At 39.4% G+C, this 25,746-nt stretch overlaps 1 protein-coding gene across 1 annotated transcript in view; it reads left to right on the forward strand.

Annotated features, from left to right (window-relative positions):
- osbpl3b (oxysterol binding protein-like 3b) overlaps positions 1–25,746 on the forward strand; it is a 40,694-nt gene that overhangs the window by 9,825 nt on the left and 5,123 nt on the right. The window contains exons 2-19 of the mRNA XM_030749580.1: positions 11,756–11,907; positions 14,235–14,351; positions 15,045–15,098; positions 15,402–15,515; positions 15,792–15,956; positions 16,150–16,273; positions 18,581–18,684; positions 18,938–19,030; positions 19,136–19,295; positions 19,979–20,109; positions 20,781–20,886; positions 21,463–21,477; positions 21,800–21,801; positions 21,992–22,129; positions 22,763–22,856; positions 22,969–23,213; positions 25,317–25,454; positions 25,628–25,691. Coding sequence (XP_030605440.1) covers positions 11,812–11,907; positions 14,235–14,351; positions 15,045–15,098; positions 15,402–15,515; positions 15,792–15,956; positions 16,150–16,273; positions 18,581–18,684; positions 18,938–19,030; positions 19,136–19,295; positions 19,979–20,109; positions 20,781–20,886; positions 21,463–21,477; positions 21,800–21,801; positions 21,992–22,129; positions 22,763–22,856; positions 22,969–23,213; positions 25,317–25,454; positions 25,628–25,691 — 1,960 coding nt within the window. The 5' untranslated portion in view covers positions 11,756–11,811. The remainder of the gene's footprint in view (positions 1–11,755; positions 11,908–14,234; positions 14,352–15,044; positions 15,099–15,401; positions 15,516–15,791; positions 15,957–16,149; positions 16,274–18,580; positions 18,685–18,937; positions 19,031–19,135; positions 19,296–19,978; positions 20,110–20,780; positions 20,887–21,462; positions 21,478–21,799; positions 21,802–21,991; positions 22,130–22,762; positions 22,857–22,968; positions 23,214–25,316; positions 25,455–25,627; positions 25,692–25,746) is intronic.

The following is a 25,746-nucleotide window of genomic DNA, read 5'->3' on the forward strand; positions in this document are numbered from 1 at the left end:
GAAACATTCAGGGGTGTTATGTTTGAAAGAAACATTCAGGTGTTGTTACAGTGACAGCTAAAAAGGAAGTTAAAGAGTAACAAATTGAACATTAGAGAAATCGACCCTTTAAGATGGTGAACTAACTTGCTGAGGTTAGGGATCTTGCTATGGTCAACTTTAAAAGGGGGAGATGTGATATTAATTTCTATTGTAGAGTTACGGTAGTTTGGTGGCATGACCACTGGGGGTACCAGGGAACAAGAGAGGGGGAGTTCATGTTTTTACTCTTGTGGTGGCTGAATAAAAGGAGAGCTCTCCCTGACTATGATCTCCCGTGTCTTCCCTCATTACGTGACAATATATATATTATATTACCGCCACCTACTGGACTGGAGTGTGCATCAGGAGTTAAAAAAAAAACCCTCTGATTCTATAAAGTTCTCCATCGCTGTGACGGATTCCCTTGCACACTGAGTGGATCATTGCTGACATGTTTTTTCCACACCTCCACTGCTCTCTACCGAATGTGTGTGTGTTGTGCTCACTGTGCTGAAAATTTTAGTTTTTTTTTTTTTTTCGTTACTTCAGCTGTAGCTACCAGACTGGATCGCTATCACCAGAGTTTGCTAGCTGGTGCCGCCATTAGCACTCGTGATCATTTGGTATCGGAAGGACCCCTGTTCAGTACCGACAGGCTCCATCAAAATATTTTTTATACTTTAATTCCTGATTAGTGACTAAAAATAGACCTGCAGTAGAAATGTATATAGGAGAATGCTTGTGAATACAAAGCATTACAACATTACACTCACGCATCCCCAGTTTTTCAACAAAAAACTGATGGCAGCTGTTTTATGTGCAGTCTGTCTACGCAAGTGCAAAGAGGTGGTGCCATTATAAAGACGATGAGCTCAGAGCAAAAGGAAACATTTTTCTAGCGTCCAAAACAGAACCTTTTCCCCCCCCCCCATAACCACCATTCTTCATCCTTCATTAACCACCTGATCAGCAAGTGAAGCCGCTCCATCCACCGCTGTTTGTTTCACACAGTGAAAAACTGCAATACGGAAGTTAAAATATGCAGATGAACTGCCAATATAAAAAAAGTATTTCTTTGGTTCTTACTCGATTAATCGATGGAATAATCCATAGAATACTCAATTACTCAAATAATTGATAGTTGCAGCCCTTACCGATAGATAGATAGATAGATAGATAGATAGATAGATAGATAGATAGATAGATAGATAGATAGATAGATAGATAGATAGATAGATAGATAGATAGATAGATAGATAGATAGATAAAAGGCTGTTTTACAGCTGGAATAATGAGCCAGAAAAGGTGGCCTGTGTAACCAATTTTAACTTTATTTAGGTGTTTCTACACAAATATCAAAATATCATATAAGATAGATAGATAGATAGATAGATAGATAGATAGATAGATAGATAGATAGATAGATAGATAGATAGATAGATAGATAGATAGATAGATAGATAGATAGATAGATAGATAGATAGATAGATAGATAGATAGATAGATAGATAGATAGATAGATGTTAAAAGACCTGGCCAAAAGAGCAGCAGAGATGAGGACCAAGTAAGTTTGAGGTCATTTGAATGAGGGCTGGTCTTATTTTGGGGGTCTTCTCTCCATTGCCAAGCAACATGTTGCCCTGTTGCTAGGCATCATCATCATGATACAGTTCAGATAGTGATGACCTACTGTATTGTCCATAGTGATCTGAGGCTGGCTCAAGCGTACATCTATGTTTTAAAAAGCTGCAGTGCTGTGTCTCTTATTTGAATAGTCATGAGTTCTCATTCTAGACATCTGCAGCCTTTAGCGCTATTCCTGTGTATCACACCTTTATACTAGGAGTTTAAATACTCAAAATGTACACTACAGCCAGTTTACCCTTGTTGTCACTCAACATGTGCTATCATTGTAAGCGGTCTTCACCCTAAAGCTTTTAAAAGGCATAGTCACTACTGCTGTCTTTATATTAGCATAATGACATCTCTGTAGCTAGCCACTGGGTGGCAGATCATAATATCACTCAATATCACTCAACCTTCACTGTCCCTTCAAAACCTTAGTTTTCAACTAAAGATAGAACAATGCAGTACTCACCATTCAGAAAACCTTTTTTTCATTAATGCCTGAATGTTATGTTTGACTGCTCACTTTGTTTGACTTGAAAAAGTCTTGATCATTTTGAACTGAAGACATATTTGGATCTGAAATGGCTAATTACATCAGACCTAACAAGCAGCAGGCTCTTATGCTGTGATGTCATCTGTGGCCACTGACGTCACAGAGTAAGATGTAAAAGTAATTAAGAATTTTTAATTACTTTGGCAAAGCAGCAGTAAGTAAGAAGATCAGAGCAGTGAGATGTCAGAATTAGAATTTTTGAAGAAGATTTTAGAATTAGGACAGGGAATAAGAAGGTCAAAGCTGTAAAGGAAGGAATCTCTGTGTGGGTCTGGTCCCTTTCACATCAGAGTTTAAGCACCAGTGACATCAACTTTTACTTTTCTAAAGATAGATAGCCTACGCAAAACGAGGTGCAAAAATTTTAAATCCTGTAAACAGAACTGAATCACAGCAGTAGCCTTAATGCCTGTAGCATTGGGCAATACACCAGCAGAGTGAATGAGAGAAACTTTAAGACTCTCCTCTATTTTTTGTGCAATTGTCCATGTTCTCACTAAATAACTTTCAACTTGAACAGGAACACTAAGACTGAGACAGGAGCTGCTCTTCTGCTTTGATTGCAGCCTATTGAAGAACCTTAACTCACAACTCTAAGAACAGTTTTCAACATCACAGTCTCAGATATATATTCTTTCAGATTTGAATTACTTTCCTTTTTCACTCATGTTGTTCCTAATCAAAGCACAGCTCTATGGCAGTGTTATCATTTCATGAATATTGCGATAAACCCCAGACTGGAGAATAAAGATAAGTGAGATTTATTCAGTGAAGTAAATAATTGTACCAGTGCTCTTATCTATTTGAAAAATCATTGTCAGTTAAAAGAATGCTTTAATATTGTAAGTGCCTCAAATTTTTAAGTTAATAGTAGATATTTTAGGATATGTAACTTCACTTCAGTGGTAGATGATGTGCATTGTGATGGGAATCGAGAACAGGTTCCAGTTGTGAATCAGAACCAGATTCTCTAATCCTTTTGAATCCTGTCCTTTCAAGCTTGTCACTTTCTTTTATCAGTAATGATATGTTTGTCCTGAAAGTTGCACTTTGCATAACAGTGACGTCAGGCTCATAGAAGTGGAACTTCTGTGCACAAGTCACATGCAAGCCCTCTTTTACTCTTTTTATATACTATGTTCAGAGTGTGCATTGTTTTTGTTAAGCTGTGCAGGCCGGAGAAAATTGGTCATGAATCAATAAAGAGATCTATAAAAAATTTGACCCATATGAAGAATCAACAATGGCACTGGTATGAAATCTTTGTATGAAATTGATGTGACGTCTTAGCAATATCGCTATCAGTATCATTTATATAATTACATTATTATTACTATTTCTAGCTATGAAATGAAAGCCAGCAACAGGTTATTTTAGCTCAGCATAAATACTAGAAATGAGAGTAAGCATCCTGGATCAGCCTGCTATTGATTTAAATATTATACCACATCGGTGAATTTTCGAAGGCAATTTTTTTTAATCTTAGATACATTACATCATCCAAAACAAAGAAAAAACATAGTTGTAAGAATTACTTGTGTTCCATTCATATCAGTTTCTGATTTTATCTCATTGTTCATCTGTGTTTCAATAAAAAAATAAAGGCTAAGTGGCATCATCCAAGTGGGGCAATGCACATATGTAATATGATTACTATTATTAAGGTGGTAGCTTTCAGATGCAACAAATGAGAGCCCAGTGTGCTTCCTTTATCTGCTATAAGAAATATATTCACTGACTATGCTAAGAAAAGAAGGAGAAGAATCTGTGTTTCATTACAGATCAGATGCTGTTTACAAGTTTATCTTTCTAAGGAAAATACGTAAAAGGCAATAACGGAAAACAAATTTTGATTTTTGGCTTCGTTACAGGGATAAAATTAGAAGAAAGGTAAATAAATTTCGCATTGTTTCCAAAGAGCCTTGAGGTTCAGGGATAAGCTGTCGGAAAGAAAGCTGCAGAGATAAAGTGGGTAATACAACATTGTGTTAGACGTGTTGTGTTTGCAGAGGCTGTTTATCACCTTTAGGCGCATTGTTGGAGAGCTAAACAGACAAGAGAGAAGCTTAGAGTGATGTTTACCCATAAACCAGTTCTAAATCAATGTTGTCTTTCTTTCAATAAGTTAACACAAGGGATCAGTTTAGATTCAGTTCAAGATGAATGAGAAGCCATTAGTTTTATCGAATAAAATAAAACTACCTGTCTGTGGCGATCTCTGTTTGTGCCTCCAAAACAGATTCAACCCATCAAGTTATAGGTACATGAATGCTGGAGGTGTCCTGGGGTATCTTGTACTAGGGCATTGCTTTGGGGTTTTGATTTCTGGATTGGAGTTCTATGAATCGGACCTGTTGGCAGCAGAGTGGTTAGTCCACCATCTGGATGGTTAGTCCCCATGTCTGAGTGTCCTTGGACAAGATACTGAATCCCAGGTCAATCCTGATGCATCCATAAGAGTGTGAGTGTGTGCATAACAGTTAGAAAGTGCTTAAAGGAGAGAGCAAAGCTGTGTTTGAAGGTGTGTGTGTATGGGTGAATGCGGCTTGTAGTAAAAAGGACTTTGAGTGATTGAGTAAAAAGGCTCTATGTAAGTACCAGTCCATTTGTTCCCACAGTACCATAATACTCAAGGGGAATTTGAGAAGTTTAATGGCTTAGTTGGTAGGTACATGTCCACATAAAACTAGAAAATCATGGTTTCTCTGCACATCAGTGCACTGTAGCAAAATGATCAATGTTATTTACATTCACCTTCATTGGATACGACATGCTAGTCCTGGGTTGACAGCATCACGCAGTTGCTGCAGATTTGTTGGCTGCATATCTACTTTGCCAATCTGTGGTTCCACCACATCCCAAAGGTGCTCTAGTGGATTGAGAGCTGGTGACTGTGGAGGCCATTTGAGTTCAGTGAACTCATGTCATGCTCAAGAAACCAGTTTGAGATGATTTGAGCTTTGTGACATAGCACATCCTGCTGGAGGCAGCCATCAGATGATGGGTAGACTGTGGTCACAAAGGGGTGAACATGGTCAGCAACAACACCCAAATTAAGCTGAGGTGTTTAAACGATGCTCAGTTGACCCGAATTCTGCCAAGAAAATATCCCCCACACTGTTACACCAACAGCAGCCTGAACTGTCGATATAAGGCAGGTTAGATCCATCAGACTCATCAGACTAGGCAACATTATTCCAATCTTCTGTTGCCCAATTTTGGTGAGGCTGCGTGAATTGTAGCCTCAGTTTCCTGTTCTTAGCTGACAGGAGTGGTACCCACTGTGGTCTTCTGCTGCTGTAGCCCATCTGCTTCAAGTTTTGGCATGTTGTCCATCCAGAGATGCCCTTCTGCATACCTTGGTTGTAACAAGTGATTTGAGTTCATTTTGCGTTCCCATCAGCTCAAAGCAGTCTGTCCATTCTCCTCTGACCTCTGGCTTCAAAAAGGCATTTCCAGCTGCCGCATTGAGCTCATGCAAAGTAAATATATATTGTAAAAAGATGTTACTTTTTTTTTTTCTAACCTGGGGTTATGATTTCTACTTCATCATTTTTTTTTCATGCTAGTATTTACTGAACTCCATCAGCGCCATTCCTCTTCTGAAATTAATATCTAATGTTTGCCTCATATTTCTGAGAAGAGGGAGTCCTTCCCCACTCAGTTACATCTGAATCACTGTGATGCAGCTAATATGAGCTTAAGTGCTATCATTTTTGCAAACACGACTCTATTTCCTTACAAAGCTGCGCTGTGGGGGTTTACCCATGAGCCGTTTATTCTGGTGAGTCACATCCTAATGATGCCTAAAAGCCTGCTATGCATGTCATCCTCATTGGCAGACTCTGGAGCTAGTGAAAGGACAGAGTAACATCTGCAACTTGAACTGCAGATGAGTTGCAATAAAGGGCTTTCAGCCTCTGTCAATGTGGTGAGTGCAGCTTAGAGGGGCATTAAACCATATATAACTTAATTTGAAACCTATTGCTGAATAAGGACATGTTGACAGTTCTCTGGTACACCTTAAATTAAAGAAATGAGTGCTCCCTAACAGTGCACAAGGGCTTTGGGAGGCAGACATCTCAACAGCTTGCGAGGTGTGTTTTATCAAGCACTTGGTGACATTTATGATTATTTTGTATTATTATTCGCCCAATTAATTGTAATATGAATATATTTGCCATAGAGCATCTTTGTCTTTTATGCAACTGATATTAGTCCAAATTTTCTAAGCGTTTGTTTTAGCTCATCTTTGTCCCCTCATTTCTTCTGTGCTCTGTCCTGCATGTGTCATGGTCCTGGGTCTTTTGCCCAGTGTTTTGTGTTTTTGGATCTTTGGAGTTCTGTTATTGGTAAATTTGTTTCATAGTTTGCTTCATCTTTGTATTTCTCTATTTAGTTTATTCTTAGTTCTGGCCATTTGTAGTTTGTTAAGTTCTTAGTTAAGAGTTCATAATTATGATTTTCTGTGTTCTTGTAATTATATGCAGGAGTTTTTAGGTTCTTGCACTCTAGTTCTTGGGTTTCAGTTTTTCCTACCTTCCCTATGTTTCCTATGTATTATCAAGTCTCTGTCTCTGGTGTTAGTTACTTCCTGTTTTATTTTGCCAGTCTTTTGTCTCATCTGCATTGTGTTTAGTTTTGCTTCTCCTTGTCTCGTTACATGCAGTTCACCTGTTCTCCCCCGCTGTCTCCACTCTCCCTAATTACCATGTGTGTGTTTTTAAGCCCTCAGTTTTCCTCAGTTCTTTGTTGTAAGTAAGTAAGTAAGTAAAATTTATTTATATAGCACCTTTCTAGATAAAATCACAAAGTACTTTACAACAATTAAAAGAAAACAGTGATACACAGTAAAACACACAAATCACTCGTTTGTGTTGCACCCTCTGCTCATGCTGTGTTGTCCCTTGCTCTGTGGTTTCCTTTTTGTTTCTGTGTTTTACATTTCTGCTCCAGTACAGTCCTTGTTTTGTATTTTGAATTTTTTTGTAAGAGACTTCAGCATAAAAGCAGCATTCTGAGTTTGTGTTCTGTCTCCTGCATCCTGCATTTGGGGCCTACTCTGCCTGCCACACAGCCGTTCTCTGACAGCATGTTACCTTCTAGTAAAAGGCAACCCCCCACCCCCACCCCCACTGTGGGAGGTACTGTGGGAGGAAGCTAGAGTATCCAGGGAGAACCTGAACAGACAAGGAGAAAATGAAAATTCCACAAGAACGGCCCTAACCTGTCTATTCGAGCCCAGGACTTTCCTGATGTTTCGATGCTCTTAATCACATCACCGTGTTCCTATAGTAGAGATTTATTTATTAATTTAGAAAAATAAGCCAATATGAATAAGTCTTTTAGAAAGTCATCAATTCCTTTGAATGTTTTATACACAGTTACCCTCGACACTTTGATGTCAGACTCAGAATTTGCCCGTTAAATAGAATAGTAATTATGTTAAAACACTGTAACTCAAAGTGTTACCCTAATTTACATGTCAGAGCATACACATAGCAGAATACATTTTTTACAAGTTAATGAAAATTTTGGACATCCCCAGAAGGTATATTTCAAGTTTTAGCTCAAACTACCTCACAGATGCATGTATGTCACAACTTCACTGCCAGCAGCTTTAAATTCAGTTGAGCAGCTGCTGCCACTGTCTGCCCCCCTACACACACACACACACACACACACACACACACACACACACACACACACACACACACACACACACACACACACACACACACACACACACAGACAGAGTATGAGACAGAAAGCAGCCATTCACTCTGTAGCTTCAAATTTTCTCTGTGAGGGGTAATTTTACATTTAAGATAAGCTAAAATGAAGGCACAGCCTTTGTCTTGAAGGTCTGCGTGCGGTGATTTTGTCACACAAAGCCAGGATTACAATTCTAACAGTGCAGACCAGCATCTTGGGCCTCATTTGTGTGACTGGCCTGGCAAAAGAAATTTACTGAAAAATATGTAAATGAGAACAATTTTACTGAGAACTTGGCTGTTAAAATGCAACATATGTGAGTACAGAGAATACAAGAGACACAAACTGATGAGACAAACTTGCACTGAGCACAAAATCACAGTAGCACTGTTTTTATTGGTTTCAAATTTATCTTAAAATTGATACAATTTCTGACTGTTCTTCAGCTCTGGCTTTACCATAACACAGCTTCCTTCCAAACTAATACAGTTTTACCACAGTCACATGGTGTATTTCTTAATGCTATAATTTCACTGAAAAGGGGTAATTATTGGCGCTCTAACATCTAACACTGCTGTCATGCAGATGAAAGGCCAAGAAGTGGTGTTGTATAAGATGAAAGGCTTCTGTGAAGGACGCAATGTTACAGACCTGTGTATAGCTGCTGTGATCAGTGGAAACTGGATGAATAATCAATGAAGATGCTGAGGGGGGCATTGGATAGATAAACACACAGGTAAAAAGATAACATTTAGCATCTTATGAATGATGGCTGTCTGTAGATTCATTTCTTACTGTGGTGGTTTTGATAACAGCATACAGCAATAATTTGCACAAGCTTTATACTGTCCTACTGTTGCAGACATCTATTTGTGTGTCTAGCCACTTTGATCCATTGTTGTGGCTGCATTTTGGGCACCTTGCTTTGTCAGTGTAAACCACAGCCTGTGGTCTGGAGACAGAGGGGTGGTGTAGGCCTGTAGGTTTCAGATGACCACTCTTTTGTCTGTCTAACACACAGCACAAAGCTTCCAAATGCAGAGCAGGTAATGCAATTAACCTTGCTGCTGTCTCATACTTAGCACAGAGACATGGGATGTCTTATTAAATCCAAGAGGCCACTGGTTTTTAAGTGAAAAGTGTAATTATTTATGCATATTTTTTTCTCTTGCAACTGTGACTCCATGAGGAATCAATCTATACTATTTTTTTATTTCATTAATATGTTTATATTACATTACATTATTACATTTATAATCTACTGTTAAAACAATTCTATGATTAAGCTGTGGTTAAATGTACAGTAAATGAATCAACAGTAATGTTTATCTTATCCCATATTGTAGGGTCTTTGCAATATAAAAACCTCAAGGTGACTGTTGTTGTGATTTGGTGCTATATAAATAAAATTGAATTGAACTGAATTGAGTATCTAAGGTAATGTAAGGATTTGCTTCTTTTCTCTGTTTTTTAATATCCTAATCCCAAATTATCTGGAATTTTAGGATGTTGTTTGAGGAAAACCTGCAGATGCTACTTACTGGGAAAGTACTGTGAAAGAAATAACAGCTGTAATAATAAAATGAGTGTCCTGTGTTTTAGACAGAATCTCAAAGATGATCATTTAATACAAAAATGACCTCAAGCCAAATGGCCCAAAAAGTCAGTACCGCTGGACATCCTCAGAGAAGCTAATGACCTGCTGCTTCATGCAGGCTTTACACAAACAGGCCGTGTGCATCGGTGGTTAATCAGTCTTCCATACAAACTGCCGTTCACATTTTATTAGCATAATGTGGTTGACATGTTGTCGTGGTACACCAGGCACATGATGCTAATAAGACTGCGTGTTGTGTGGTAGTTGACTGAAGGTTGCTATTTTCTAAAAAGGCTCAATTATTTTCACACTCAGTTGAAGTGGTGATGTTATATTTTGCTGATATTCTCACATCTGACTGCATCTTCACATTGTGACTCTTGCCTTTCCAGTCATATCATCCACCACTCGGTGTCATTTACTCAAATAATGAAGCACAGGTTGAAATCCCACCTTAGAAAGACATGATACTGAGTAGAACAGCAGGTATAAATTCAGCTTAGTGTTTTTCTGACCAAGTGTTTTTTGAATTTTAGCGTAACTTAAATTACGTCAGTAACTTAAGTTATTTTTTTCAGTCATGATCACTATTCAAAAAGAGATTAATACACTCACTGGACACTTTATTAGGTACACCTTGCTAGTACAAGGTGTCAGCTGCGCATTCACGTTGCTGATCTCTTGTTCCACCACATCCCAAAGGTGCTCTATTGGACTAAGATTTTGTGACTGTGGGAGCCATCTGAATACAATGAACTCATTGTCATGTTCAAGAAATAAGTTTAAGATGATTTGAGCTTTATTTATATGGTGCATTGTCTTCCTGAAAGTAGCTATCGGAATCTGCAGTCATGAAAGGATGGACATGGTCAGCGACAGTATTCAGTTTGCACAAAGGGGTCCAAAGTGTGCTAAGAAAATAGCCACCACACCACCATCAGCTTGAACTGCTGAGGTAGTGTGGAGTCATGCTTTCATGTTGTTCTTAAATTCTGATCTTAACATCCAAATGTCACAACAGACTCATAAGACCAGGCAACATTTTTCTAATGTAATTAGAATTTTGGTCAGCCCCATGCAAGCTGCCTCAGTTTCCCGTTCTTACCTGACAGGAGTGACACCCGGTGTGCTCTTTTGCTGCTGTAGCCCACGTGCTTCAGATGCTCATCTGCATACTTCAGTTGCAATGGGTAGTTATTTGAGTTACTTCCGTCCTGACTTCCTATCAGCATGAAGCAATCTGGCCTTTCTCCTCTGACCTCTGAGTGCAACTGAGGCAGCTTGCAAGAGTGCATTTTCACCCAGAGCACTGCTGCTCACTATTTTCTCTTCTTGAGTTTATTCTCTATAAACGCTAAGGATAGATTTGAAAATCCCAGTAGATCAGCAGTTTCTGAAATAATCAGATGTCACTTTCAAAGTCACTTTTTAGATTCCTTCTACAAATCTGCTAACATCACCTTTCTCTGCAATTCTGAAGCTCAGTTTAAAAATATCTACACGCCTAAATTCACTGAGTTACTCCCATGTGATGGCTGGTTAGAGTGAGTTAGCTATCTGTGTTTTTTGTTAATGAGCACTCTAACAGATGTAGCTAATAAAGGGGCTGGTGAGTGCATAATATTTGGTGGTAGTGCTCTGTGGTGGGACCTCCTCGTCCTTCTACCACCATGCGTGAAAACCAAGAGACTTGCAAAGTAGCAGAACCCTCCTGTGCACCACAGAGTACTTATAAATAACAACTGATATAAGATTGATCAAGTCAGACACAGGATGAATAGGAGGAGCTGGCGTGGAAGTGGGTTGCAAATTCACAGCTTCTAACAGCTTCTAGATGCAGAGCAGTGATAGGGATGCTAAAACAGCTTAAATAGCATGCACAACATGAGATTTGCCAATTAGATGGTTATATAATAGCTCTGTACTTTCATTAAGTAAATGTGTTCTTCAAGTGAAGGCTTTGGATTTATATAGTTGTTACATGCTGACAAATCATCACTCTATGAAATAGTTTGCTATAAATGATTTAAATCTGTGGTCTCTTTATATCTCAACCCAACTTAGGTCCTCCAGTCCTGTCAGTCAGCTTTGTTTGCTGATGTTGCAAAACTTTGAGTAGCTTTTGAAGATGGAAAAACTGATCATTCTAAATAGCCTAATGCATTTTTCAGTGCGAGCTAAAAGGCTTGTAAAGTGTTCAAACCATAACCCCCTTCCTCTCCCACTCCTTCTTCTCTTAGTAGAGTAATGTTCCTTGTAGACCAGCTGTAGCCTGGACCGGCAAGCCTGCAGCAAGATGAGCTCGGAGGAGCGCGGCTCAGCCATGTCACAGAAAATCTCCTCCCTGTCACGCAGCAACAGCAGCTCTTCGTCCAAGCATGAAAGCCGACAGGTAACCCCCGCATTGTACTTACCGGTGTTTTCCCTGGTGTCATGTATGTGGAAGGGAGAAAGGTTGGAATTTTTGTTTTTTCTCATAATAAAGATTTAATTGAAAAAGTTGTAACTGCCAGTCCTCAGGGATTTTTCTGTGCCTCTGAAGAATTATATTAATAATAATAGATCTAGCCACCTTTTGCATTATAGATCTCATGCAGCAAAAACTAAAAGCTGCCAACTTGGGAGACATTTTCCATTATGATTTTCCTACTTCTTTCTCACTGTAAGACTAAGGTATTTTATATATATATGTGTGTGTGTTTGTATGTGTGTGTGTGTGTGTGTGTGTGTGTGTGTGTATGTGTAAGATATTGACGTGTTCTTAATTACTAAACTGCAATTTTGCAACATTATCCTCCAAAGTAACTCCCTGACACACCACATAGAGAAGATGTTGGCACCATGAGCAAGCTATTTTGCATTTGCCTTGAGCGTTTATCTGCAGGATGTCGACTCATTAATATTTCATTACCAGAAACAGCCTTTTGCTTTTAGAAATGAAAGTACTAAAATCTTTCTCTAGTACTGTCCACAGGACAAACAGACAGTTAAGGCTCATCACTGTGGAGAAATAAAAAGCAGTGAAAAAAAACATTGTTGCTGGCAAAAACAAAAGAACTTTAAATAAGCAAATATTCTGATTGTTGTGACACTGCTATGTGGGTTTTGCAACATTCAGAGAGAGTTGGCTAACAGTTTTTTCCCATTTGTTCCAAACCAAACCCTCAATATTTAATTTTTTAAGTGTTTTTTAAATGATAAAACATATCAAGATGTGGTAGAATGTCTGAACACAGTAGGTTGAACACAGTCGCAGTTTATAATTATGTTACACTGAAACAACGCTGTCTTCTCGGCGCTTGTGTCAGAGCTTTCTTTCTGAAAGTGTCTCTTGACCTTGAGGATCAGTGTCCCTTCAGTGTGTGATAGTGACTCACTGTGTGACTCTGTCGTCCTGGAGCTGTGACGAACGCTGAGGGAGAGTCGAAGTGTAGCCCACTGGCCACGACTTTGTCCGTTCCCCTTCAGATATGAGGGTTTATTTTAGATTGCCTCACCACCAGCATTCAGCCGGTGTGACTGATACAGTGTGTTGAGCCAGAAGTGTTTAATACAGGAACAGTCAGGGACACACTGACACAACAAGCTGAGAGTAACCTCAACCTGCTGCCAGGAACTCAAAGTCCCTCCCAACAAGATTTATGCTTAAGCTTTTATCCTTACTTGCATAGCTTTATTTTTGAGGTATAATACGGCATCATTTGCATCATGAGTTCATATAAAATAGAGCTGTATGTTTTGATTATTTTCAGTATAATTGAATTTGTCAGTTATTTCTGAATCATTTGTTACACGTGGTCAGTAAATAGTGTAATAATCTCCAAAAGCATAAGATTGTGTTTTCTATTTTCTTATGTCCATTTAGCAGAACAAAATTAATACAATGCATTTACTATTTTACACCTGCACCTTTCTAAGGATTGTGCATGGAAAACAGTGCTTTTGGGACTTCATCACCAACTAAGGTCACTGCGCTATAACTACCTCACAGCCCACTGCTGTTTCTGGAGGTTATTCTTGTTGGCTACCTGCCCATTACACTATTATTTATTGGCTTACAGCTAAGTAGTAATATGAGTAAACCAATGTTAATGTATAAAACTGACTCATTTGAATAATACACCCATTTCTGTTGATGAACCATCTAATTGTTTCAGCACTAAAATAAACTACAGAAATCATTTTTAAATGATGAACTATTCTGTGTCCACAATGATATTACAAAACCCTCTGTTATACTATTCATCCTCAGTTCCTGGAATTCTCACTGCTGAAGCACATAACATATCTATCTGGATTAGTTTGTGATGAAATATCATCTTAATCTCTGTATTGCAGGGGATTTGGACTTGATCGTTCTAATCTCATTCGGGAAATTATTATTGTCAAGAGTGAGATTAGACGGGTAATCTAATTTTATAAATGGGACCATGAGGTGAAAGTAGTCTGTAAAAGTCCACCTTCGGGCTGCGGCTATGAAACTCACATTTTCCACTTCCCGAGCCTCCTGCTGACTGATTGACACTGATGGAAGCGAGGCATCAAATATCAACCACATCAGCAGCCACAGATTATAATATGCTTTTGACTGTGATTATGACACTTGCTGAGCGGTTGATTCGCTCAGTTCCATTTATAAATCCTCCTCTGACACTTGATTTGCATGTGTGTGCAGATGTCTTTTGTCTCAGAGTTCTCATTAACCATATATTCCCACAGGACAGCTGGGAAATAGTGGAAGGCCTGCGAGGAAGCTTCAGCAATGTCCAGGAGCCTCAGAAACAGGAGGGGTATATGATGAAGAGAAGAAAGTGGCCACTGAAGGGCTGGCATAAGGTATCATGGAGCACCTGCAAGGTCCTTATGTGACCCATGTGACTCATCTCTCAGAGTAGTAAATTTAAAGTGATATTTTAAGCCTCGACAGCTTAACGTCATTTCATTTTCCTCTTTTCACACTGCACTTTTTAGGTCCCCCCTAAAAATCTGCTGATATGACTCATTTGTGTATTAAACTAATTGAATGAGCTTATGTAGTAGATAATTTGACCTGCAGAGGAGTCGCATGTGACTTGAGTCAGTGCTTGTTTACACTCTGTCTGAAAGCTTTTCCTGGGATAATGCCTAGATATCTTGGTGGTCCTCTCAGATGCATTAGCTGATGGCCTGTTGGTTACTAGGGTTGTATACATTTAGTATTGACTTGCAGTCAAAGCTTTTTAGGCCTCTGTGCTTTCAACAGTCTGATTCTGTTGATGTACAGTAAAAGCACCAAGAATTGCATTTACAACTAGAGTGGATGAGACAAATTGCAATTGAGTGAGAGGAAGTGTAATAAAGGCAGACAGATGCAAGACAATAGCCTGGGACGGCATGCATCCCACTGCAACGGCCTTAAGAACGTGCGTTTTAAGAGACTGACTGTCACGATCTCAGAGGCATTGTGGTGACTTCAGACTTGATGTCAGGGAAGCTGCATATCATTCAAGCTGTATTTCATTGGCTGATTGTCCTTCTTTTTCCCTCCAGAGATACTTTTTCCTCGACAAGGGTATCCTTAAGTATGGCAAATGCAGTGCTGATGTGAGTACAAAAGGCTGCTGGCTGTATACTGTGTGGGCTCATCAGTTACAGAAGATTACAAAGGACACTTAATGTCTTTTTTAATGTTCTTGTTAGGCTGCTGACCATTTGTGCCCCAAGATACAAAAGGCCCTAATTCCCTCTCAATCTCCTCATTCTTGATAGCCATCACACTGTGTATTTTTCGCAGATAATTATGTATGAGCTATGTCACAACCTAAAAGGGCTTATTATTTCATGTTTTAATTGTACGGAGTTTGATCTCTTATATTCATATCTTTATGTGTTGTCTTTGTGTAACAGATTGAGAAAGGGAAACTGCATGGTTGTATTGATGTGGGTCTCTCTGTCATGGCCATTAAGAAGAAGGCCAAGTGCATTGATCTTGATGCCGAAGAAAACATCTATCACCTGAAGGTAAACCACAACGTTAATAAATGTAAGGTAATCCACATAGGCTTAAATTAGGGAGTAGCTATGAGGATTAAATATGGGGGGGTTCCAGTTTTTTGCTTTTTGATCCCTGGAAAAAATGCCATCATTTAAATGACTTTAGAATGACCTCATGTGATATATGTGTGCTAGAAGGAATTACTGCTTACACTGTACCTGTGTGTGTGTTTTTCCACTAACACACCTCTTCTATCTTACCTGCCTAGTGCTGATTTCCTGATTGCGGTATCTGCTCTACAGATTAAGTCTCAGGAGCTGTTTGATGAATGGGTATCCAAACTGCGCCACCATCGCCTCTATCGGCAAAATGAGATTGCCATGTACCCTAATGAGAAGTCCTTATACTATCCTCACTACCCCTCCCCCAACTCTCCTGGCATCATCGAGGGCCCCCCGATTAGAAAGGTTACCTGTCCACTATACAGCATGCTCTTACTAAAATCTGTTTGGTCTGTTCTAAACAAGAAAAACTGCTTTCTCCTGTGTTTTTCATTATGAGCATCATTATTTTTATATATATGAAATCCCTCAGCTGAATACATTAAGGAAACAACCAAATTGTTTGTGAACTGACCTTTGAGTCTTTTTGTTACTGCAGTGCATGTCTATACGAAGGCAGTCCACAGTGCATCATGCTGGAGTGTTCCCTTTAAACTCCAACAGCCAGGCCAAGGTTGCCGCCTGGCTCCAGTCATCTGACGACATGGACAAATGCTCCAAAGGTGAGAGACCAGAGCCGCCCCTCATGATTTACTGCATTTTTCAACACTGAGTGCATTTCTGACTTTTTCTGAGCAAAATAAAAAAGAACTTGCTGGCTGAAATGGGGGTGAGCTCATAGCTCTAAGACACATTGTGTAATTTAGGGTTTTATCTCTATCTGGGATAATTTGCACTTTTATTAAAGCCACAAGATGCAGTCTTGAGCTAGTGTATAAAAAAGATCTTCAATTTTCCAACTGGATGGTAATCCCCAATATGATAATCAACTCAGATGAAGCCATTTACAACTTAAAGAGTGTGCTGTGGGCTCTTTTTTGGAGTACTTAATCCCTGAAAATGCACACTTCCTAGTGGTAAAGTGTATTATTCTGTTGCTGCCGCTGCTGCTGCTGCTGTTATGGCTGTTGTGTTTGATGTGCATCAAATTATGTGGGTGGTACATGTTAAACTAACATCCGCACAAATCCCACAAACCAAGGATTCCCATCAGAACACTACATTGTGCTACAGTGATTGATGTTATTCAGTGAAGATGCTGCAGCTAAATGAGAGAGTTCACGCAGAGTTTCCTCATTATAGCGATATTCCCAATGTCAGTGAGAGAACCAGGAGTTCTAATATTAGAGTCCAGTATTTTCATTTATACTAATTTTCTATTGCTTATCAGGGTCCAGGTCACAGAGGAAGCAGTCTAAACATTTATAATATATACTACATTATATTGCCAAAAGTATTCGCTCATCTGCCTTCACGCGCATTGGAATTTGAATAACACTGCAGTGTGGACCTCAACATCCGCGGACCCCACTCTGTGATTTTAGGCTTGTGCTACATGACTGAGTTGCTGTCATTCCCAGTTGCTTTTAGTTTGTTATAATACCACTAACAGTTGACTGTGGAATATTTAGTAGCGAGGAAATTTCGTGACTGGACTTGTTGCACAGCTGGCATCCTATTAGAGCGACCCATTCTTTCATAAATGTTTGTAGAAGCAGTCTGCATGCCCAGGTGCTTGGCTTTATACACTTGTGGAAGTGATTGGAACACCTGAATGCAATGATTTGGATGGCTGAGTGAATATTTTTAACAATGTAGTGTATTTTATAATATTATATGGGACATGCTCCTGATGCCTACCATAACTGTGTCTGCCTGCTCTCTCATTTGCAAGTTAGATAAGACTGGCAGAGTGGTGATCATAAAGAAACAAAGCTGGTGATTACTGATGCACTGTTTGTCTCAGTTTTCATTCATTAAGATTCTGATGATGGGCTGTCAGCACTTTCTAGTCCGGAAACTTTGGAAGATAGACACAACAACGATGATGATTATCACATGGTTTCAGTTGGACTGCCACTCATTTAGTTGTCTATCACTCCATTATTTTTATGTTCAGAGACCTACAACATTTAAATATCTGTTTATGACACTTCCTCATATGAACCCAGGAGACAACAAAACCCACATGACATTTTTAATGGCAATGACACTTTTCTCAACTTGCTGTACTGTGTGTATATATATATATATATATATATATATATATATATATATATATATATATATATATCTATATATATATATATATATATATATATATATATATATATATATATATATATATATATATATATATATATATATATAGAGAGAGAGGAGAGAGAGAGAGAGAGAGGGAGAGAGAGAGAGAGAGAGAGAGAGAGAGAGAGAGAGAGAAAGAGAGAGCCATATGTTTTTGTGATTTTACCTCTGTATACCATCACAGTGGATTTTGAGTCACTTTCATGGGCTTAAATATAATAACTTAAAATTAACATAACATTGCTGTTTGCTTTGGGCCATTATCCATTTGCACTGTGAAGTGCTGTCTGATCAGTAGAGTATAGCCCTGTACACTAATAAAACAGATAACACAGATAGCGTGGCATGCTTCAGGTTATTCACCAGCTGCTGTTGGTGCTTAAAAAGGATACAAAAGCATCCTATCTTTGCAGCAGAATCAAAGCTTTTGCATTGCCAAACTGAGGACTCTATTTGAATAAAGAACATACAATGTAGTGCAAATGGTTCAGTAAGCACATATGGTACCCTCTAACTTTGTCAAACTGCAATCACTGACCTTGACCATGATCGATTAGAATATGTCAGCCAAAGTTGTTGGGTCGACTATATAGGCCCAACTAACGGGTGCCGGTTTTAGTACCTTCCCTTTTTTCTAGATTTATTTATTATGTTTGACTGTCTTGCTTTCTTTTTTACTTTGTACCTCCTTTTGTAACAATCAGTCTTGTTCCTCATCTTGACAGACTTATCAGTATGTGAGGCCTATCTTCTAGAGCTTAACCACCTGCTTCAGAGTATGGAAGTAATTCACCGGACCTATTCTGCTCCATCCATCCAAGCACTGCAGGTCAGCACTGCAGTATTTCTGATATTTTTATATCCAGAACAAGTTTGGTGATGACGCAAAGTAATTACAATGCAATATTATGTAATTTTTCTCCACCAATATTTTGTGTTGCCCTTAATTAACATGCTAATAAATATAGAAGATGTTTCATCTTGCATCTCTCACTGCTAGGTGTGAAACCATTTTCTATAAAAAGCCTTTTTCAACATAAAAAACTCTCTGACCATCAGTACCCTCCCTTCTGCTCTCTTAGACAAATACATTTGACAGTCCCAAAAAAGAAAAGAGACTTCCAAGGAAGTGGCGCACTAAAAACTACAACAAAGATGTCAAAACAACTCTGCAGGTAGACAACATGACAGTAAAGAGTGATCATACTTTATGTTTTTTTGTTTTTGTTTGTTTTTCACTGTGAGTATCTCCAGTTTATATTCCTCCTGCTCTACTCTAGGTACCGAGCTGCATCTCCTCCGGCTCTATCCGCCTTCATGCCTCTAACCCCAACCTCTCCACTGCTGCAATGAGTAACGATAAAGCCGACCCTGAATCCCTGGACTCCCCTTTTGATGTGGCCAAGCTGCAGGAAGATTTCTGCCGTGTTGCCACCAACTGTGAGTGATGAATTCAGGTCTCAGATAAAATTCTGCAAGCACACATTTTTTTTAAAAATCCTCAATCTGCTTCCGATAAATCCGTATGAAAGATAAGGGCTGGTATGGTGCTGTTCCACTTTAGTTAACAGCATGTCTCCCAGCAGTTATTAAGTTAGAAGTTTGTTTTTGTACCACAAAACTTGTTAAATTTCTTTTGTAAGAAGGCGGTTCACATGTAGAAGACAAATATAGTTTTTCTTTTAGCCTCTTTGGAATTTTGTATGCAGATTCTGACTGCTTGACATGGAATAATGAGATTCATTTGTGTTTTACATAATGGCTTTACAATTTTAAACTTACTCCAGGGAACTGCTGTCAGTTCTGTTGCTATTTAAACTGCCAAATATATGCACATTTAAAATTACGGCGCTAAAGATGTGTGATGGGCTTAATCATTAATAATAGCTGTGTTTTTCAATAATGATCCTTCCAAAGCCGTGATTATGAAGTGTCTGGCAAAAATGAATGTTATTAAAAACTAAAGCTGTGGCTCAGCGTGCAATCGGAGATCATCAAAATTTCACATTTTATGTAGTGCGGTGCGATGGACTGTCATTGTATGTGACCAAGTTGTTCTGAAATAAATACAAATAGGTTTACAGTGAAAGCTCCCCTCTTTTTTTTTTCTCTTGTTGCTGCAGTGCAGACAACCATGAAGTCAGCCCTGAGCGCACTAACATCAGAGAGAGAGAGATTAAAACAATGCCTGGATCACGAAACATGCCCCCCCACCTCTCCACAAGTTGTGAATTTGAAGAACACGCTGGCTGCGGTATGTGAAATAGCACACCGTCTTGCACATGGTTTTTCAAACGGATGTTTCCACCCAGTAGAAATAGGTCAGGTATTCTCCTTTTTTTCTTTTTTTCTCTTTTTTTTTTTTTTGCTTTTACGTTTCTCTCAGATGCCGCGTCCTCCCACACCAGTAGTCAAGCGTGACACATTTACGAGCATTTTAGAGGGATTACGAGCTGCTGGTGTGATGTCAGGCCTCCTAAATGAGACTGCATTCAACAGTCATGTTTCCTGTGATTGCTTCCTCCCACCCAGAGGCTTTTTCTGCTTTCTGTCTCTGGTTGTACATGTTCATTGTCATGTATTCAGCAATGAAATGTGTTGGCGTTGAGAGCACACAAATGTGGCAAAAGTAGTCATTTCTTTATCACGCTCCAACTTGTGTGGTCTCTGCTGTTGCCTGCTGGATTTTAGCTTTTCTTACTGGTGTCTCCGTTCTGTTTATTGTGGTCTACTTAACGTAGATTCAGTAACAGGTGACATCATGCTTCGCCAGTGGGTAAATGGGTAAAAGTGATGTTTACCGGTTGATTTTCTCAAGATTACACAACTACAAATTAGGCCAGTGTCAGTTTATAATGACGATTTCAGGTATTTCAAGGCTTGGGTGTGTGCAATAAACAGTGTTTAAACTGGTTACTTTTCCAGGCTTTAGCCCAGAACGCAGAGCTGAGAGAACGGCTGTGCAAGATTCATGCTGAGTCCCACATCACAGAGCCCACACTAATAACTCTCACTGCCCCTGTGCAGGTGGGTGCAGGAATGCAGTGACTCGATCCCCCACCTTCCTGACGATTATTCTTATATATCTGTCTTTATTTTCATCCCCCGTGGTCTTGAATTTGCCATGGAATGAATGAGCTGTCTTTTTCCTCTCAGCCAGATTCAACAAATATCACTCTTCTCTCACCCCCTCATCAAACTCAGTCAAAATGAAAAAGAAAAAAAAAATCAACAGAACCTTCTTTAGGGGAACGCTGCCTTTTCAGTGAGAAAGCGCTTCTCTCAGCCTTATAATTCCTTACACAAACTTCTCACCATGACGCGGCTCAGAGGAAGACTTCTAACTCCATAATACTGTCTTCTAAAGGAAGCTCTTTGCTCGTTTAATCAGATTTGCTGATCACACAAAGCGAGCGGATCTGCTTAATTGTCTCCCTGGAAATTTGTCGAACACACAGAGCAAAACTAATACGCCTCCTCTGAGAATATCTCCACGTTAATTAATCAGCTTCACCAATAACAACGGGTAGATTGGCATGCGCAGGTCCATGTGTGGAAGGTACCTCATGTTTGCAATCGACTGCATGTTTTTTGGTTGTTTTCTGAGATGTGTGCATCTTCCGTTTCAACAGACAGAATTTGTGATATGGCACAAGAGCAGGCATGCACCCTCGCTTCGCACTGTCATTATTATTACTTTATTTAATGAAGTAATATATTGGTGGGCAGTCTCTAGGAATACATTTGATTGACACAGTGAATTCTCTTGTGAAATTTTGATTTTGAAGTGTTCATATTTTTGGCAGCTCATCATTTGGCCTGTTCGACTGATAACAATTTGGCTTGAGGGCTGACGTATCCATGTTGAGATTCTATGCACACAATTGCATAACTCAATTGTTTGTTATTATTTATAAACTTCTGCATTTCATAAATCAGTAAAGAAGTAAAGTTTACGACAGGTCTGATGCCAGCCATCAATATATTGCTGATTACATTTGTGGGTGTTGTGATACTCATTCTCTACATGTTGTGATTGTATTGTATTCTGAATGACGCTGAGATTGCCACCCCGGCAATGATGGCATTGCCCTTTTCTGCGTTCTTATTATAGCTGTAGACATTTTGTCTCTTAGAAACAGGAATCTGTGGATGAAGCCCATCCCCTCGTACACCAAGTATCCAATGAGAGCAGAGCTTCAATCGCAGAGTCTCTGTCCGAGTTCTTTGACGCGCAGGAGGTTCTGTTATCTGCTAGCTCTTCTGAAAATGAGGTAAGTGTGGAGACTTATCATCAGCAGTTGTAATAATGCATCTTTTTGCCGGTAGCAAACTGTTGTTCAGAGCTGCATAATGGAATTATCATTGTTGTTTATGTTTGGAGTAGTTTGTCTTGTTTACAACCACAACCAGAACAAAATTGCCAACAGAGGACCTTAATTTATTTATTGCCTGTCACCCAAGATTTCTTCACTTCTGTCCCTGTGTCTGGAAAATGTCCTAAATTTTTTAAGCACACTGGACAATTCAGTGATATTTTATTACATAAAGGGAGGAAATAAAAATGGCATTTAGCTTAACATCCTTCAAGTATTAAATCCAAATTTTTTTTTTAATGATGTATGTCATAAAACAAATCTGCCCTCTGTTAGTTCAGCCTCCTCTTCCTTCAGTGCTCATCTGGTATGCTTGATGAGGTAACACCTGGAGCGGAAGCAATGTGAAAATGAAAGTTAATTACTTTCATCTAAAAATATAGCGAGCCGAGGTACAACTCTGTCACCATGTCCTAAGAGAACCTTCATCTCCACCGCTTTAGATCTTCTGCAGACATGACAAGATGTTGAAAGAGACCTGTTCATTCCCTTTTTGTCCGTGGTATTAAAACAGCTTGAATTTTTTTTTAGGTATCCGAGGATGACTCATATATCAGTGACATTAGTGACAACATTTCCATAGACAATTTCAGTAATGAGACTGAAAGTGAAAGACCAAACTCAGGTAAATTCAGTGCAGTACTAGCTTTGGTGCACTTTTATGCATTCATATACCTATATCATTTTTGTACACTGGCTTGTCAGTGTTACATTACTCTTATACCATCTCTTTCCAGGGTCTGTGGAAGAAGGTGCTGTTCTTTATCGGCGTAGATCCTGTCTGCCCACACCCAGCCCAAGCAACAGCTCCATCAGCCTGTGGAACATCCTCAGGAACAACATAGGCAAAGACCTTTCCAAGGTGGCAATGCCTGTGCAACTTAATGAACCACTCAACACCCTACAGAGACTGTGTGAGGAGATGGAGTATAGCGAGCTGCTAGACAGGGCTGCCAACACACAGGACCCTTTTGAACGTATGGTGAGAACGCAGCTTCACTGTTTGAGTGTGTGGGCTGTGCCTTTTTTTGTTCAGATTACTTGTTTGCTTTCATGGCTCCTCTAACAAAAAAAGAACTGCTGCTGTGAAACTAGCATGACAAGTAAGAGCTGCCATATATAGACAAGAAAACCAACGAAAGCACAATTCGCTGGTTGGCTTTCTGCTAGACTAGAGACTCCAGCAGTGCACTGGCCTTGCGTTAGAGAGCCTGATGTGCCTTTTAGATTTTTAGACTTTGAGTTGACTTTGTTGGTTGTTGAGATTCAGCGTGTGGAGTCTCATGGGACAAATGCACAATATACAATAAATGCACTCAGCCAGTCAGCGGTTGGACCCCCTTTTGCCTTCAGAACTACCTTAATTCTTCATGGCATAGATTCATCAGATATTTGGGCCATATGACCTCACAAAATTGCTGCGGATTTATCAGCTGCACATCCATGATCCAAATCTCCTGTTCCATCACATCCCAAAGGTGCTCTGTTGGATTGTGATCTTGTGACTGTTGAGGTTATTTGAGGACAGTGAGTTCATTGTCATGTTCAAAACACCAAATGATTTGAGCTTTGTGACATGGTGCATTATCCTGCTGGAAAGAATCATCAGAAGATAGGTACACTGTGGTCATAAAGGGATGGACACGGTCAGCAACAATACTCAGGTAGACTGTGGCAATGCTCACTGGGTCCTAATTGGCCCAAGGTGTGCCAAGGAAATATCCCCCACACCATTACATGTTGGATCCACATTGTTTATGCGAAATTCTGACCCTACCATCCGAATCTAACAACAGAAATCAAGACTCATTAGACCAGGCAACATCTTTCCAAACTGTTGATATAAAACAGGATGGAGCTGTGATGTGCATGTCAAATTCTGATCCTATCATCCAAATGTTGCAGCAACATTTCTCCAATCTTCTATTATCTAATTTTGGTGAGCCTCAGTTTCCTGTTCTTAGCTGATGGGAGTGGCACCTGGTGTGGTCTGTTTGCCCATCTGCTTCAAGGGCTGATGTGTTGTGAATTCAGAGATGCTCTTCTGCATACCTTGATTTGTAACAAGTGGTTGTTTGAGTTACTGTTGCCTTGCTATCAGCTCAAAGCAGTCTGTCCATTCTCCTCTGACCTCTGACACCAACAAGGCATTTTTCCCTTAGACCCAGAGTAGTGCCTCAAACTGGAAACTTTCCCTTTTTTGGGACCATTCTTTGTAAACCCTACAAATGATTGTGTGGGGAAATCCCAGCAGATCAGCAGTATCTGAAATACTCAGACCAGCCTATCTGGCATTCACAACCATGCCACGCTCAAAGTCACTTTAATCACCTTTCTTCCTCATTCTCGTGCTCAGTTTGAACTTCAGTAAGTCATCTTGACCATGTCCACAAGCCTAAAATCGCTGAGTTGCTGCCATGTGATTGACCAATTAGATATTTGCATTAACAAGCAGTTGAACAGGTGTACCTAACAAAGTGGCTGGCGAGTGAAAGTGAAAAATGAAAAGCAGCTGATGGCAGTGCCAGTGCAGTACAAATACAAACACTTTATCAATCCCATGAGGAGCAATTTGTTTGGAACAGCTTGTTGTAAAACAAATAAATGAAAGGAAAAAATAGCAATTAAGCCAAGAAGATGTACGAGATAAAAAAAAAACCCTCAATAGATAAAATTCATAAACAAACTCAATAAATACCAATACAAAATAAGACATTGAAAAACAGCGTTGAGACCTACAGAACATTATGCAGTGAAATTGCGAAGGGACTGAAAGCTCCAGGCTGTGGCCCCTCATTATGAGGTAGAGAAGTTATCAGTGCTTTCTTGGCCCACCACAACTATTGGAGGACTATTCAGAGAGTTGCTCAGCTCATTAGAGTTAAAAGGAGTGGAAATTAGAACTGGTAAGAATCAAAATGGGATTTGACCTTCATCATTAAGCAATAATGTGACACGTATAATATGAAACGAAATGGATGATAGAGCTCGGTTCACTGTTCACTCAGTCACTCATCCTGTAATAAAAAAATTATAATTAAAGTGGTACTTGCTGCTCAGGATTCTCCTTTTGTCCTTTTTGTAGATATACATCGCTACTTTCGTTGTGTCTGGTTATGCATCCAGCTACTACAGAACTGGGGGAAAGCCTTTCAATCCTGTCCTCGGAGAAACATATGAATGTGACCGGCCGGATAAAGGCTTTCGATTTGTGGCAGAGCAGGTATGCTTGAGTCTTGGTTTGTTATCTGACTAGGTCCATATGAATATTTGCAATGAATATACTCACTGAATTAACTTCACGGGGAATGATTTTTGTGTAGCACTGTTCAAAAAGGCAATACAGAGATCTTTATGTGATTAACAAAACCTTTTAATTCTTTTTACATTACACAGGTCAGCCATCACCCACCAATCTCGGCTTGCCATGCAGAGTCTAAAAACTTTGTGTTTTGGCAAGGTATTGGAATATTGATTTGAATGCATTCTCAGGAATCGTAGCTGGTTGTCTGGAA

This window comes from Archocentrus centrarchus, chromosome 16 (assembly GCF_007364275.1).
Source record: "Archocentrus centrarchus isolate MPI-CPG fArcCen1 chromosome 16, fArcCen1, whole genome shotgun sequence".
In the NCBI taxonomy this organism is placed as follows: domain Eukaryota; kingdom Metazoa; phylum Chordata; class Actinopteri; order Cichliformes; family Cichlidae; genus Archocentrus; species Archocentrus centrarchus.